The sequence below is a fragment of the Mus pahari genome, chromosome 7 (genome assembly GCF_900095145.1).
Source record: "Mus pahari chromosome 7, PAHARI_EIJ_v1.1, whole genome shotgun sequence".
Classification (NCBI taxonomy): domain Eukaryota; kingdom Metazoa; phylum Chordata; class Mammalia; order Rodentia; family Muridae; genus Mus; species Mus pahari.
In genome coordinates this window covers 30726607-30740193 of record NC_034596.1, presented here as the reverse complement: position 1 = coordinate 30740193, position 13587 = coordinate 30726607, and the positions used below count along the sequence as shown (strand labels likewise).

The 13587-nt window shown below is 41.5% G+C and overlaps 1 protein-coding gene across 1 annotated transcript in view; it reads left to right on the top strand.

The window, feature by feature from the left end:
- Pik3cg (phosphatidylinositol-4,5-bisphosphate 3-kinase catalytic subunit gamma) overlaps positions 1–10986 on the top strand; it is a 33077-nt gene extending 22091 nt beyond the window's left edge. Inside the window, exon 11 of the mRNA XM_021201745.2 lies at positions 9761–10986. Coding sequence (XP_021057404.1) covers positions 9761–10039 — 279 coding nt within the window. The 3' untranslated portion in view covers positions 10040–10986. The remainder of the gene's footprint in view (positions 1–9760) is intronic.
- The last annotated feature ends 2601 nt before the right edge of the window (positions 10987–13587 follow it).

Sequence of the window (13587 nt, the reverse complement as noted above, 5' to 3'; positions counted from 1 at the left end):
TCCCTGCCATGCATTGTACTCTGTGGGTGTATGAGTTATTGACTAGGCACACACTGATAACCACCGCCAAACCAAACCACCTAGAAAGCTTTACTACACAAATAGCTTACCTGTGCAAGGAACGACAACCAAATCTTATGAGGAAATATAGTGTTTTATTAGTAATATAAATAGGGGATATCATGTGTTACCTATCATGTTCTGTGGGTAATTTTTTACTGAAATGAATAGTGCCTGTGTGTGTGTGTGTGTGTGTGTGTGTGTGTGTGTGTGTGTGTGTGTGAAGCAAAGCAACCATCTATACCCAGAGACCAGAATGTGTGATGCATTCCTATAGGACATGTTCAATTTTCATGGATCGTGAGCAATTTGATTTCCCAAGACCAGATCTTCGTAAAGGAAGATGGTATTTGCACACTGCAGGCACTGAGCAAGTGTGTCAGCTAATACTGATCATCTAGAGAGCCAAATGGCATTCATTTGTGAAGAGGAGACAATTTGAGGGGTGTCCCTAGAGCCACTTGCCCCTAGATGTCACTGTTAAGAAACATTGCCTAGGAAGTCCCCGGCTGGTTACTTTGATCTACACTGACTGAAGCTACCTTGCCAATCTTACCAGTCTGCTCTGTTTCCTACAGCTGTTACCTTGTCCCCATATCAGGGTACACCAGACCTTCAGCCTAGGTCCAAGTGCATGTCCAAGGACAGAGGCCTGACTCAGAAAATTGCCAAGAACCTGAAGGTTCTTGACTGAAGTCCCTGTCTGATAGTGTCAGGCCGAACCCCTGGCTCCTGGGTTGTTTTAACTGCTTCTGCCCCAGTCTCACCACCAAAGGCGCCTGCCTCAATCTCCCTCTAGGAGTAGAATGCTGACTTCCTCTTGCTTTGCTTCACTGAGACACACCTATCCCCCTCCCCCAAGCCCAGCCACAGCATAAAGGAGGCCTTACCGTCTGACAATCTTCTGTGTGGACACCTTACTGCTATTCCCTCTTGAGCTTCCTTTCCTGTCTATGGGGGAGGGTCATGCCTGTGGATGTCTGTTACCTGCTCACTGTACTTCCCAGCCTCCGGCTCCATCCTGTTGTTACCATCAAGCTGTGTTCAGCACATGTGAGACAGGACACTGGCACTGGGCCAGGACAAAGACTCCAGAGTTGTTCTTGCAGAGGCTAACAGGTCTTCCCAGTTTAATCCCCTTCAAATGTCACTGTTCTCCAACTCCTTGTCATTTTAAAGCAGTGAGTCTTGCCCAAGGTCTAACTTGTGTTCTGTACAGAAAACTTTCAGCCATCTCACATGGGCAATGTGTTGAACATCATACTGGGCACAGGTGACCCAAGCAGAGGCACAGCAGCCTCGAAAGTCAGACTGGCACCACGCCATGCCAAAGAATACTTTGTGTGAAGGGTGTACAGAAAGTGGTTTGCAAAGAGAATAATTAATCCTGCCTGGAAGATAAGAAATGGCTATTCCTAGAAGGAAACCTTTGGGGGTGAATTCAATTTCATCTTGCGGATAGATGCAGGGAGAGGAAGGAACAGCCAAGCAGAAAAAAAATATAAAATAAAAGCCATGAGCAAGTAAATCAGTTGGCAAAGTACACACAATAAGTATTTAGGGACACAGGAGTAACCCAGGTCTCTGTGGAGTGTTCTCTTAGAATCTGAGTTGGGAAAGGAAATGTCCCTCAATTGAAACAGAGCCCCAGGCTATGGAGGGAGGAAGGGGGCAGAGCAAAGAGAAGTCGTTTGGATCACAATTGGTTAAGCACAAATTACCCTAATTAATGACTAATTAGGTCATTAAGTAGGAGATGACAAATGTACCTATCTTGGGATTTTCACTCTGGCCAATTAACAAGGCCAGGCTCAGCCTCCTCCCTCACAGCATGAAGATGGAGTAGTCCCCACCTCTCCATGTTACCTGTAAGAAGACCCATACCCATAGGAGAGAGTAAGAGTTGGAATATATTAAGGTATTTCCCTCAGTTTCCCTCAGGCGAAGACTCATGGGGTTTTCAGATTCTTGGAACTTGGTTTATCTGTTAAATTTAATCTGGAACTCATACAAATCAAGATCTGAAGACATGGCATTTGGGACACCAATAAAGTCATTTACGGGTTAGTCCACCAGCATGAAATGTTATTCCACACCCAAGATAGTAGAGCACCAGTCATTTTAAACACTACTCAGCATGTCAACAAAGGCATCCTTCTAATGTTTAGTTTCCTTTAAAGGATTGCTGTGTCTACTTTACAGTACTATGAGGTCTGTGTTCCATTATCTTCCAAGTGTTCTCTCTATAACAGTCGTCTTGGGAAATTTCCATTGGTCTCAGTTTCTATAAAAGCACTGCTTCTCATAAATGAGGTCTGGTTTTGTTTGTAACTTCTCAAAGTTGGATGAAAATATGGATTAGACGGTTCCTTTGGCTAGACATGTAGTTGAAGATCGTGCTTTGTAAATATGAAAAATCTGTAGGATTTTTTTTAATCTCTGTGGCCTATTGTGAATATTTTCCTTCCATTTTTTCATCTACCTTTAAGTTACATTATTTTTACTTTTATATATCCAAATACATCACTTCAAAGTTTTTTGGTACAAAGCTGGAAGATACACACACACACACACACACACACACACACACAGGGGTGGAGGGGCGTGAGGGAGAGAAACAGAGAGAGAAAGAGACATACACAGAGAGACCATTCCTAATACTAACTTAAAGAAAACAATTTAATTATAGCCTTTGTATTCCTAATTAATTTTTATCTAAATATTTGAGAGACGATGGTATATCCCATTCCCTGGCAAACAGCTAGTTTGTGACTCATGTTCAAGTCCATAAATATGGAACTACTAATTTAACCTCAATAAATAAGTAAATAAATAAAAGCCTTAAGTAAGTAGTGAAGCACGCTCCGTGTTTAGACATACCTCAGTGTTTCTTCCTACATTGTTAAGTCTATGAATCAATCTTTTCTGGTTAAGATAAATACTAAGAATGTAGGCTAGGGCAATACATTGACTTTTATTTTAAAATACACTTGAGGCATGCCTTGGACTAGACTATTGTTAACTGTGTCTCTTAGGCAGACAGGCTTTTTTTTTTTTTTTTTTTTTTTTGGTTCAGTGATGAATATTTGACAGTTTTCTCCTACCCCTCAACTCCTCAGCCTCAGAATCTCTCCCTGGAGTTTCTGTTTCATTGTCCCGGTGTCATTTCTCTACTTAACTGAATATGCACAGTTCATCTCTAGGGAGACGGGAGGGTTTCAGTTGTTAGAAAAAGTATCCGTGTGACCTTGAACACTCTAGACCTGCTCTTTAATGGTTAAGGATTAGTTGATGGTGCAGATGAAATTAGTTGGTTTAGTGACTGGAATGTAAATCAAGGCACGATTTGAGCCCTGAAATGGTAATGAATTCTTTTGTTTCCAAGGTGTGTGGAGGTGGTAGCCTATAAAAACATTTCTTTCGTTCAGCCGGAGATGCTACAATTAAGCCATTTAGACAGCAATGGAATTAGGAGCAGATGCACTACACAGGCTCAACCTATTTATTAGCTACTAATGGAGAGTGTGCCAGCTAATGCTACCATTGGTGATGGAATGTTCTCTACATTAAGTAGTACATGAAACCAAGTCCCCCGAGTCAGATGTTCTTCATTCAATAGCACACAGCCTCTCGCAGGCAGTTAAAAAGAGCAATGTTTGAACTCTGGAAGAAAAAAAAAAAACTTTCAATAGGCAGTAACTTCTGTGTTCTGGGTTTTCCCCTGAGCTCCCCAACCACATCGTGAGACCAGGGCACACTCATAAGCCTTGTCACTGAGGAGAAAGGACAGAAATGAAACTTCTGGGGCTTGAGTTGGTGGAACAGTACCCAACCGTGATCCCCAAAAGAAAAGCACCTATAGACACCTAGTGTACAGCATGCTGTGTGTCCTTCGTCGTGAGCCAGTGTGAAGACAGCCCTTTCCATCCATGTCCCAAAAAAATGTAGTCACCACTCCCTTCACCCACTAAATGAACTGTCTGTTTGGTGGACAGTCTGCATAAGAAACGAATGCGTTTAGCATTGGGAAATGTGTTCGATGATGCAATTCTTTAAAATATTTAGTAATGAAAGGGAACTAGTTACAACAGCACTTAAACCTCACCACAGCCACAGGAAATGGACGCCACTATTGGACTCACCCTACAGATGAAAGCATTGAGGTCCAAATGGCCTCTCTGAGTGTCAATAAGAAAGGCAAAATTTGAGTTCACTCAACTAGGTGTGAAGCCACCGTTAGCTGCCACTCCACTCTGTCTTCAACAGCGCGCGGTAATGCCTGCACTCAAGTTTTAAGTTTTTGCAGTCAGTTGGAACCTGAACATTCTGTCTGCCAAGTCTGAAACATGCAGTTAAGTTCAGGGGAGACATGTCTTTCTCACAGAGGAGCCTGCATGTAAGAGTCAGCACTCATCAAACAAGCTAAAACCAACCAAACAAACCCCAGTCGTGCGGCCGGGAATGCAGCTCACTCATGCAATGCTCACCGGGTATGCATAAGGTTCTGAGTTCCCTGCTCAACATCCTCCAGAAGATGAGAGCTCATCAGGGTGGGATGGCCTTCAAGAGACACAGGCCACCTGCCCCTTTCCCATTGTATATCTCTTTGGGCACAGGGAGAGTTGAATTTACTTACCCTCATCTGAAAGTATTTACTGAACACCTATGGATTGGGGTGACAGTAACTTTGTCTGGACTTAATTTACCTCCTTGGAGTTTTTCTATTAAAAAGAGATTGACCCCACAGTGGGCTCACACATCAGGAGATTTGCCTGGAGCCTCTACTGTATAGAAGAATAGGAAATAATTAAAAATCAAAATGTACTTCTGGTTCCAAATCAAAAGACGTCCCTCTAAGTCTGTGTGAAAAGCACAAGAGTTGGCACATTAATGAGTCTGTGGCCCGAGGTGAAGTCGGCACTCAGCTTCTGTAATTATCAAGAAACTCGAGATGCCTTGGTGGGTTGGATAAGCAAAGAAAATGATTTCCGGGCATCAGAGGCGTCACTTGGAATGCAAGAGCACTAATGTACTGGGGCATCCGCCAGGTAACAGTTGAAATTTGGGCTGCAGCTATAACGGCCCAGAGATGCTTTGGGGACCATGTTAGCCCTTCTGAGTTCTGGTAGGAAAGGAAGAGACTAACATGTCCGGCATGCTCAGGCTGTGCAGCCTGCTGTGCCTGTATTTTGTATAAATTGCCTTAGTTGGATCAGAATGATCTGGGTCATTTGATTAAGCTAGGGTAAGTATGTCCATCCTCCACTGCCCAGTGTGATGCGGGCCTGACCTCTATTGTCACTGTGGTCACTGTGCCACATGTAAATGTTACAGTGTTCTGGTTTGAGACCACACCTGCATGCATCCTGATACTCAGTCCTGGGGTGACAGCACTGTTTGGGGAAGTCACAGAACCTTGGGACACACGGTACAGCTGGAGGACACATGTCTTTGAAGGTCATGTCTGGTTTTGCTTCCAAGCTGAGTTCTCAGATTCCTGTCTGCCGCAGTGTGACCAAGCAGGCACCTCAAGCTCCTGCTGCGCCGTCGTACTTACTTACGGTGATAGACTCTCTCTCGGAAGCCATTAGCTGAAACAAACCCTTTCTCCTTTAGGATGTGGGCATCTTGTCATAGTAATGAGGAAAGAGTGACTAGTAGATCTAATAGACACAGACAAAGTCATCGTGTGTTAACTGACAACGATGTGAGGATATCCATATGTCCTCTTGGTCCTGCTTCATATCATACTTTCACTTGTTCATTTATTCTCCACTAGCTCAGAGACTCAGAAAGTATGACTGAGGCAGTGTTCTTCAACCTCCCTATCCATCTCCTATAACAGGGCACTGAGGTTGCCACCTTCTTTTTCTTTTGTTGAAGCACTAAGTGGACTTTTATTGGATATTTTCTTTATTTACATTTCAAATGCTATCCCCTTTCCTGGTTTCCCCTCCAAACCCCCCCTCCCTTTATCCCCTCTACCCTCCCCCTGCACACCAACCCACCCATTCATGCTTCCTAGCCCTGGCATTCCCCTACACTGGGGCATAGAACCTTCACAGGACCAAGGGCCTCTCCTCCCACTGATGACCAACTAGGCCATCCTCTGCTGCATATGCATCTAGAGCCATGAGTCGCACCATGTGTTTTCTTTGGTTGGTGATTTAGTCCCTGGGAGCTCTGGGGGTACTGGCTAGTTCATATTCTTGTTCCTCCTATGGGATTGCAAACCCCTTCAGCTCCTTGGGTCCTTTCTTTAGCTCCTCCATTGGAGACCCTGTGGTCAGTCCAATGGATGGCTGTGAGCATCTACTTCTGTATTTGCCAGGCACTAGGTTGCCACCTTCTTGTATGATGTTCTCAAGAACTTTCTTTTGTAGGTAAATTCATAGAAAAGGTGTCCAACTTGCCAACAGTTCAGCTCCTAGCATATCTGGGAGAAAGCCTATAGATTCTTTTAAACATCAAACTTTGAAACTTTTCACCTAATTTAGGTGAACAATTCTGAGTTTTGACCAATGTGACGGTTGACCTCCACAGCTTCGTCCCTGTCACAACAGCAACTATATTATCAAGTGGTGTGTCTGTAAAGTCATGCTGTGCCCTCCTATCCCCTCTTATGGATGAACAGGTTCTATCTGTAAGAAACTGAGAGAGACAAACCTTTCCATCGCCTGTGGAATGTTTCTGCCTTACTTCATGTTTGGTTGGTTGGCTTGCTAATTCACATTCTTCAAGGTTTTTCATCTGCTCTGGCAGTGTGAGTTTTTGTATATCCTTGCCTGGACTTTAGGATAGGACTGTCATGTCACATTGCATAAATGCTTTCTTTGTGAGTCCCTGTTAACAATTTCTTGTATGTGTTTACATCTCTAATCTTCCTAATCCTGATTAGTTCAATATTTGGCCTCTTTCTGGACAAACCTTTGATTCATCTGGAATTTCTTTTGGCTTGTCTCAGGGAGTGAAATTTTAATTTTATTTTCCCTGAATAACAAATCGGTTAGCCAGACCCCATTTACCAAAGAATAGACCTTTTCCTCACTAATCTTCAAGCTTGTCTTAGTTACATCTCATAATTGCTAGGCACTCAGTTGTGTCTTCCCACTTTTTATTCTGTTCCACAAAATTTCTTGCCTTTGTTTTTAAACAGTAAGTACTATTTCACCCTTCTTTCACCCTTTTTTTTTTTTAAAAAAAAAAATACCTTCAAAAATGGTTTTGGGTTTTTTTTGTTTGTTTTATTTTGTTGTTGGGTTTCTCCTCCCTTAGAATTAGAACCAGGAATGTCTGAGAGCCATCATGTGGGTGCTGGGAACAGAACCTCTCAGGAGCAGACAGTGCTCTTAACTACTGAGCCATCTCTGCAGCCCCATAAAATGCTTTACTATCTGTTGTAGCAAGCACAGCTTCTCATTACTGTAATCTCTAAAAATGTCTTCTCAGACCCTGACTACGCTGAACGAACTAAAACTCATACTTGAGTTTAATTAGTGAGGATTTTTACCGAAATATCACCACTTTTAGATTAACCCAAGCATAATAAATATCCTGAGAGGAGTTTTCTTTCAGAGAAACACGCTAGGTTATCTCGTGCACTCAAGTTTTCCTTTATATAACACAAGAGAATTCTACAGTTTTGTTTTGTTTTTTTAAGATTTATTTATTTATTTTCTATATGGGAGTACACTGTCATTCTCTTCAATCGGATCCATTGAAGATGGTTGTGAGCCACCATGCAGTTGCTGAGAATTGAACTTGCTGGAAGAGCAGCAGTCAGTGCTCTTAACCGCTGAGCCATCTCTCCAGCCCCACTCTACAGTTTCTTTAAGTGGGTTCTCCACAAGTTTGTGATGTGTTTATTCTAGGTATAGCAATCTTCTTGTTATCAATATTCACAGCAGCTGTTGTTTTTGTTTTTCATGATACTTGTCCAACTGGTGGCGACTATTTATTTTGTAATCTCTTACTATCTGTTTTTATAAAACGTTTGCACGGGTGGATAGGTGGTTCTGTTGGAAAGCACTGGCTGCAGGAGGCTGAGGATGCACTTTCAGCCTCCCTAGCACCCACAGAAAAGACGATGGTGGTGGCATAAGCCCATGACGTCCCAAGGCTGAGGAGGAATAGTTGGGTGGATTCTAGAGTCTGCTGGCCAACTGGTCTAGATGAATTGCTGAGCCCCAAGACCCAAGAGAGACTGTCCAAACAATAAGGCTGCAAGTGACTGAGGAAGCCACAAGGTCTTGGCATTGATATCTGGCCTCTATATGCATACACAAATACACAAAACACAGTTTACCAAAAACTGGCTATAATAATATTTGAATTTCCTTTCCCTCAGAGATCCAAGAAAATGAACATATCACTTATGCATCCTAGTCATTTTATCTCCACTTTTCTGACTTTATATTACATTTCTTTTTTATTCTTTTTATTTTCTGGCATTTAAAATTTTTAGATTATTTTTTATAAAATCCAGTACTTCACACTGTTACATTTTAATGTCATATGCATTTTCATATTTTATAAAAATCACAAATGGATGCTAATATAGTTATGGTCAGAAAATCTTAAAAGTGTGAGCATAAATCCTATTTGGTATAGTATAGGAGGGTTTTGGTTTATTTGTTCATTTCCTTCTTTTACTTTTTTCTCAGTATCTTAATATGAAATATTTAGATCTATAATCATTAGCATTAGTTTTCTGTACATGTTCTCTTCCGGGTCATGACTTTTAGGTTGAGTCCTGATTTTATGAGGCTGAGCATCCTGTACCTTCCCCTATGCTGTAAAATAAATTAATTTCCCAGATGGACCTGTTGCCTAACAGGAAGACATGACTTGGTGCCTGCCAAAGGTATTTATGGAGGCAACAGCCTTTGAGTCTTTCTGCCTTTCTCCTTTTGTTTGGTTTAGTTTTGTTTTTTTTTCTTTCTCTTGGTTTCTTGAGGCAAGATCTCATGGTAGGCGAGGCTTATCTGGAACTTACTCTGTAGCCTAAGCTTGCCCGGAACTAATAGTGATCCTCCTGCCTCAACCTCCAGAGTGCTGGGATGACAGGCCTAAGTCACCAATGCTTGGCTAGCTAGCATCACAGTTTTTAAAGCACTCTCTTTTGCTCAGTGTTGGGAATTTGAATTAAAATCCCTAAGCTCATTCAAGAATTTAGAAAATCAGATGGTGAAAAGCAAATTCATTGGCTTCTTAAAATACAATAAATTGTGAAATAAATAAATTGCTAACGTCCCCACGTTTCTTTGGATTTTATTAGCTCTTGGCAAACATTACTTTTACTCACATAAAGCTTATTGATTCCAATATAGTGTTCAAAAGTGAGTGTCTTAGCCCTCTTCAGATAAGATAGTTGTCTCTACCTTTGATCTCCTAGGGAGGAACTTGAATCTGAAAGGAACAGTAGCAAATAGCTTGAGACTTGAGAGTCAGCTGGTTCACGCTGATGGATAGACAAGATCATTAAAATAGTTTATGTTCCTGTCACACTTTTTCCCTGCAGCAGAGACCTGCCTTGTTCACAAAGAGTTCTTTGCACGAACACAAACATGTAAATTCCAGCACAGCCTAAAGTTTTCAGAACCCGCCCTTGATCGCACCCAAGAGGCACCATCAACCCAGAGCATTTAAAAGTCCAGCTGGAACACACCGATAACGGCATGTCCTTCTCCATTTTGTCCAGGATGTCTGCGTTAGGGCTTACCTAGCTCTTCGCCACCACACAAACCTGCTGATCATCTTGTTCTCCATGATGCTGATGACGGGAATGCCCCAGTTGACAAGCAAAGAGGACATTGAATATATCCGGGATGCCCTCACCGTGGGAAAAAGCGAGGAGGACGCTAAGAAATATTTCCTTGATCAGATTGAAGTTTGCAGAGACAAAGGATGGACTGTGCAGTTTAACTGGTTCCTACATCTTGTCCTTGGCATCAAACAAGGAGAGAAACACTCTGCTTGATATGTGGTGCTAGGGCCCAAAGCAATTTAGTGTTCTAGAGCTCTTAAACCAGCATGCCAGTCATCAGAGGTAGATGTAAAATGCAGTAGGACTCTCTGAACACTGCACTGGAAAATTCAGCTCTTTCCCCAAATGAACTCTTCACCGGAGGGAAAAATGTTGGCATTACTGATGGTTTAGTTAATATTCAGTGCGAGGCTTCTCTGCTGCTTCTCCCCCCCCCCCCCCCCCCAGACTCCATGATGTTGAAGAATATTCTCAGTTTAAGTAGCTTAGAGCAGTCTTGCTTAGTATGCCTGATGATCTTGTATTAAGTATCTCTGTAAGTCCTTTAGATGGAATAATTGGCAATACCTGTTGTCTCGTATGTTCACCATGTATTTTGGCTCTCCTTGTGCTTTTTAAGCTCTTGGCAGGAAAAGGTGCAAGCATTGTTAAGCTCTGCTGCGTTCTTTAAAGGGTGTTTCCAAGCATCCCCTCTGTGCCCACAGATGTTGATGATGTGCTAGCAGCAAGGGGTGCAAGTTAGCTGGTAGAGTACCAGAGTAACGTCAGCAGTTTGTCTCCCACGGTATAACCACTGAGATGCCCAGACACTGAACACAAGCTCTGAGCCTGAGCCTCGACCCTCCTCAGCTGCTGAGGCTCTAGGGTTATAGATGTGAAAAGTGGAGGTAAGACCTTTTACCAAGAGTGAATAACCTACTACAGTCAGTGTCATCTTCTCCTGCACACAAACAGGAAGTCGCTAACTGGACCCTTGGATGACCACAAATGTCATCTTTCCCCCTTACCCCTCCCTGCCTCACCACTTCCTGTACTTCTTCCCGGACTTGTGGAATCTTCAAAGACAGCTCAAAATGACTTGAAAAAGAAAGTCTACTCTAGGCTAGTGAGAACTACTTATTTGTGAAGCCGCTCCATGGATTTTAAAAAAGAATATTATTAAGAGTTCCAGAAAATGCTAGTTTCTAAATGCTTTAATTTTACATTTTAAATCTGGAAAGGTTTTTATTTTTTAATAGAAGATACCCGCTATCAAATGTATTCTAAGCTTATAACAATACTTATTTACGTATTCATTTTTCAGTTTAAAGGACTTTAAATTCTGAGGCATCCCAGAATTCATAAGGACAATTGAACCAATTTCCTTTGAAGTACTTTTTCATTTCTTAAATATTATGCTGTTTGTCATCAGTATGGATCCACCTGCAAGAGGGCTTAGTAAATTATTTAGTCAAATATCTTTAGCTATCATTAATTCCATAGAAAGAGCTATGTCAAAGATGTCCATATTTAGATATAATCAGATACAACTCTTTCTGATTTTTAAATTGTTAAAATAGACACTTTCATTAGATAGAACCCAGCCTTCCCTTTGTGTCTCCAGAAACCAAGCAGCACCTAATTCTGCTACAAATAAGAACCACCAAGGACACTTTTAACATAGCCTTGCATTTTAAAATCATCTCACTTTCAGATTATAATTTCATTAGTGTGAGATGAGCCTGGGAATAGTTTTCTAAGTACTGCAGCTGAATCTAATATACATGCAGGGAAGGAGGCTTATTTGGTCCACGATAGTATAGGTAACCCTGCTTCCTTGCGCACTGGACCTTCCCTGGCTCATAGCTATCTACAAAAAAAAAAAAAAAAAAAAAAAAAAAACTCATCCTCCCTGGCAAGTAACTGTTTTAAAACCACGCTGCGTCCTTCCTGTACAGGCCATGCTCTGTGCTGAAATTATGTTTCTCTCTATGAATATAAGTTAGATATTTTATGGCATTTCTGGAGTGTGATTCCTGCTAATCTAAGAACAGGAAGGGCAATGTCTTCTAACTCCAAATGGAAAGCAAGCTTAGGCTTCTAAAGAACCATACACAGACTTTGCCTTTCATTTGAATTGCTGAAATGATGATCTTGATGATAAAACAATTACGGAGTATATATATATTTAGCTTCCAACACCACATGCATACATTTTAGTTCTTTAAAGAGCCAGCCTTTTCATAAGACTGAACTACATGGTGTTGCATACTGGGTTTCATTCTTCCATTTCCCAAAGAATGCAATTTCAACTCCATAGACTTGCATATAAGCAAAAGTCACCTTCATATGCTACCTCACCATTCCTGTGAGTGATGTTGTCCAGTGATTTCTACACCTTTGAAAGTATTCTAGACCTAGGGTCCTTCCAGGTAAATACCAATATCTCTACCTTCAGTGCTGAGTGAAGAAAACATAGATCACAGGTCAGATGGGTCAGGTCAAAGCAACTTATGTGTGTATCTAAGACTGGCCAAAACAAAAGACACAAAGCATCCGTTGTACACTTGGTCCAATATGACTCTACTGGTTTTGGTGGTGCTCTGAAAAATGCAGAAAGACGTTATGAATAAAATATATCATCCAGAAAAAAAAAGAAAGCTCTAGACTTGCAAATAAATTAAGTAAGTACATCTTTTTCAGGAGATGAGTTGTTTTGGTTTTATTAGTTCTTTGAGAATTGTGTACAAAGAGTTTTGACCATAAGCACCCACTCACCCAACATCTCCCATATTCATTCCCTTTCCCTACCTACCCAATCATGTCCTCTCTTTTTTTCTTTTTGTCCATCAATGGCAACACTCTTCAAGAAAACTTCCTCTCTCCACAGTTCTCAGTCCAACAGTTCTTGGCTAGGGGAGCGACTTCATATCCACCTCCCCTCTCCAGTCTGGGATTCGGTGTGTCCTGAGCTTTCATGGGGCTTGTCCTAGCTGCTGCGAGTTTATACGTGCAGCTGCCCTACCGTGTCCAGAAGGTTCTGTTTCCTTGTATTAGTTCCCCACCTCTGTCTCTCACAGTCTCTCCAGGCCCTCTTCCAGTGATCACTGAGCCTTGGGAGGAGAAGGGGACGTATAGATGCCCCATTTAGGGCTGAGTATTCTGCAGGCTCTTACTCTCTGCGCCAGGGCTAGTTATGAATCTCAGTCATGATCATCATCTACTGCAAACAGACACTGCTCTGATGTGGGCTGAGAGATATACTAATCTATAGATAAAACAGCAAGTCATGAAGGGTCAGATTGGGAATTCTATAGCATGATTTGGAAGCTGTTAGTCCTATATGAATGATACTTGAATATAATCTTAAATAAAAAAATTAGAAAATACATTTCTGAAATCATTAGCGATTATGCTTAACAATATGAAGAAAATAAAATGAGCTAGGATTTCTTAATGATTCTGTCGACTTATTTCCAATCTTACCCAACCTAATAATTCTTGTGAGCACATTGATTCTAGTCTTAGTGCTTGTTCACATGTTCTCAAAGGCTCATTTAAGGACAGATGCCAGGGAATTCTAAAGCACAGTGTGGCTAGCCCTACTGGAAGCTAAGACGGTCTCCTGTATTTTAATTACAAATGTTAATTTAAATTGAAAAAAAAAAGAATTTGACATCTTGTGTATCTTTTAATGTTTAAACTTCCAAATGTTTCTGAAACTCATTTTGAAACTGAAACTTATTTTAAGAAATCGTTATTGAATGCTCATTGCCTATGAG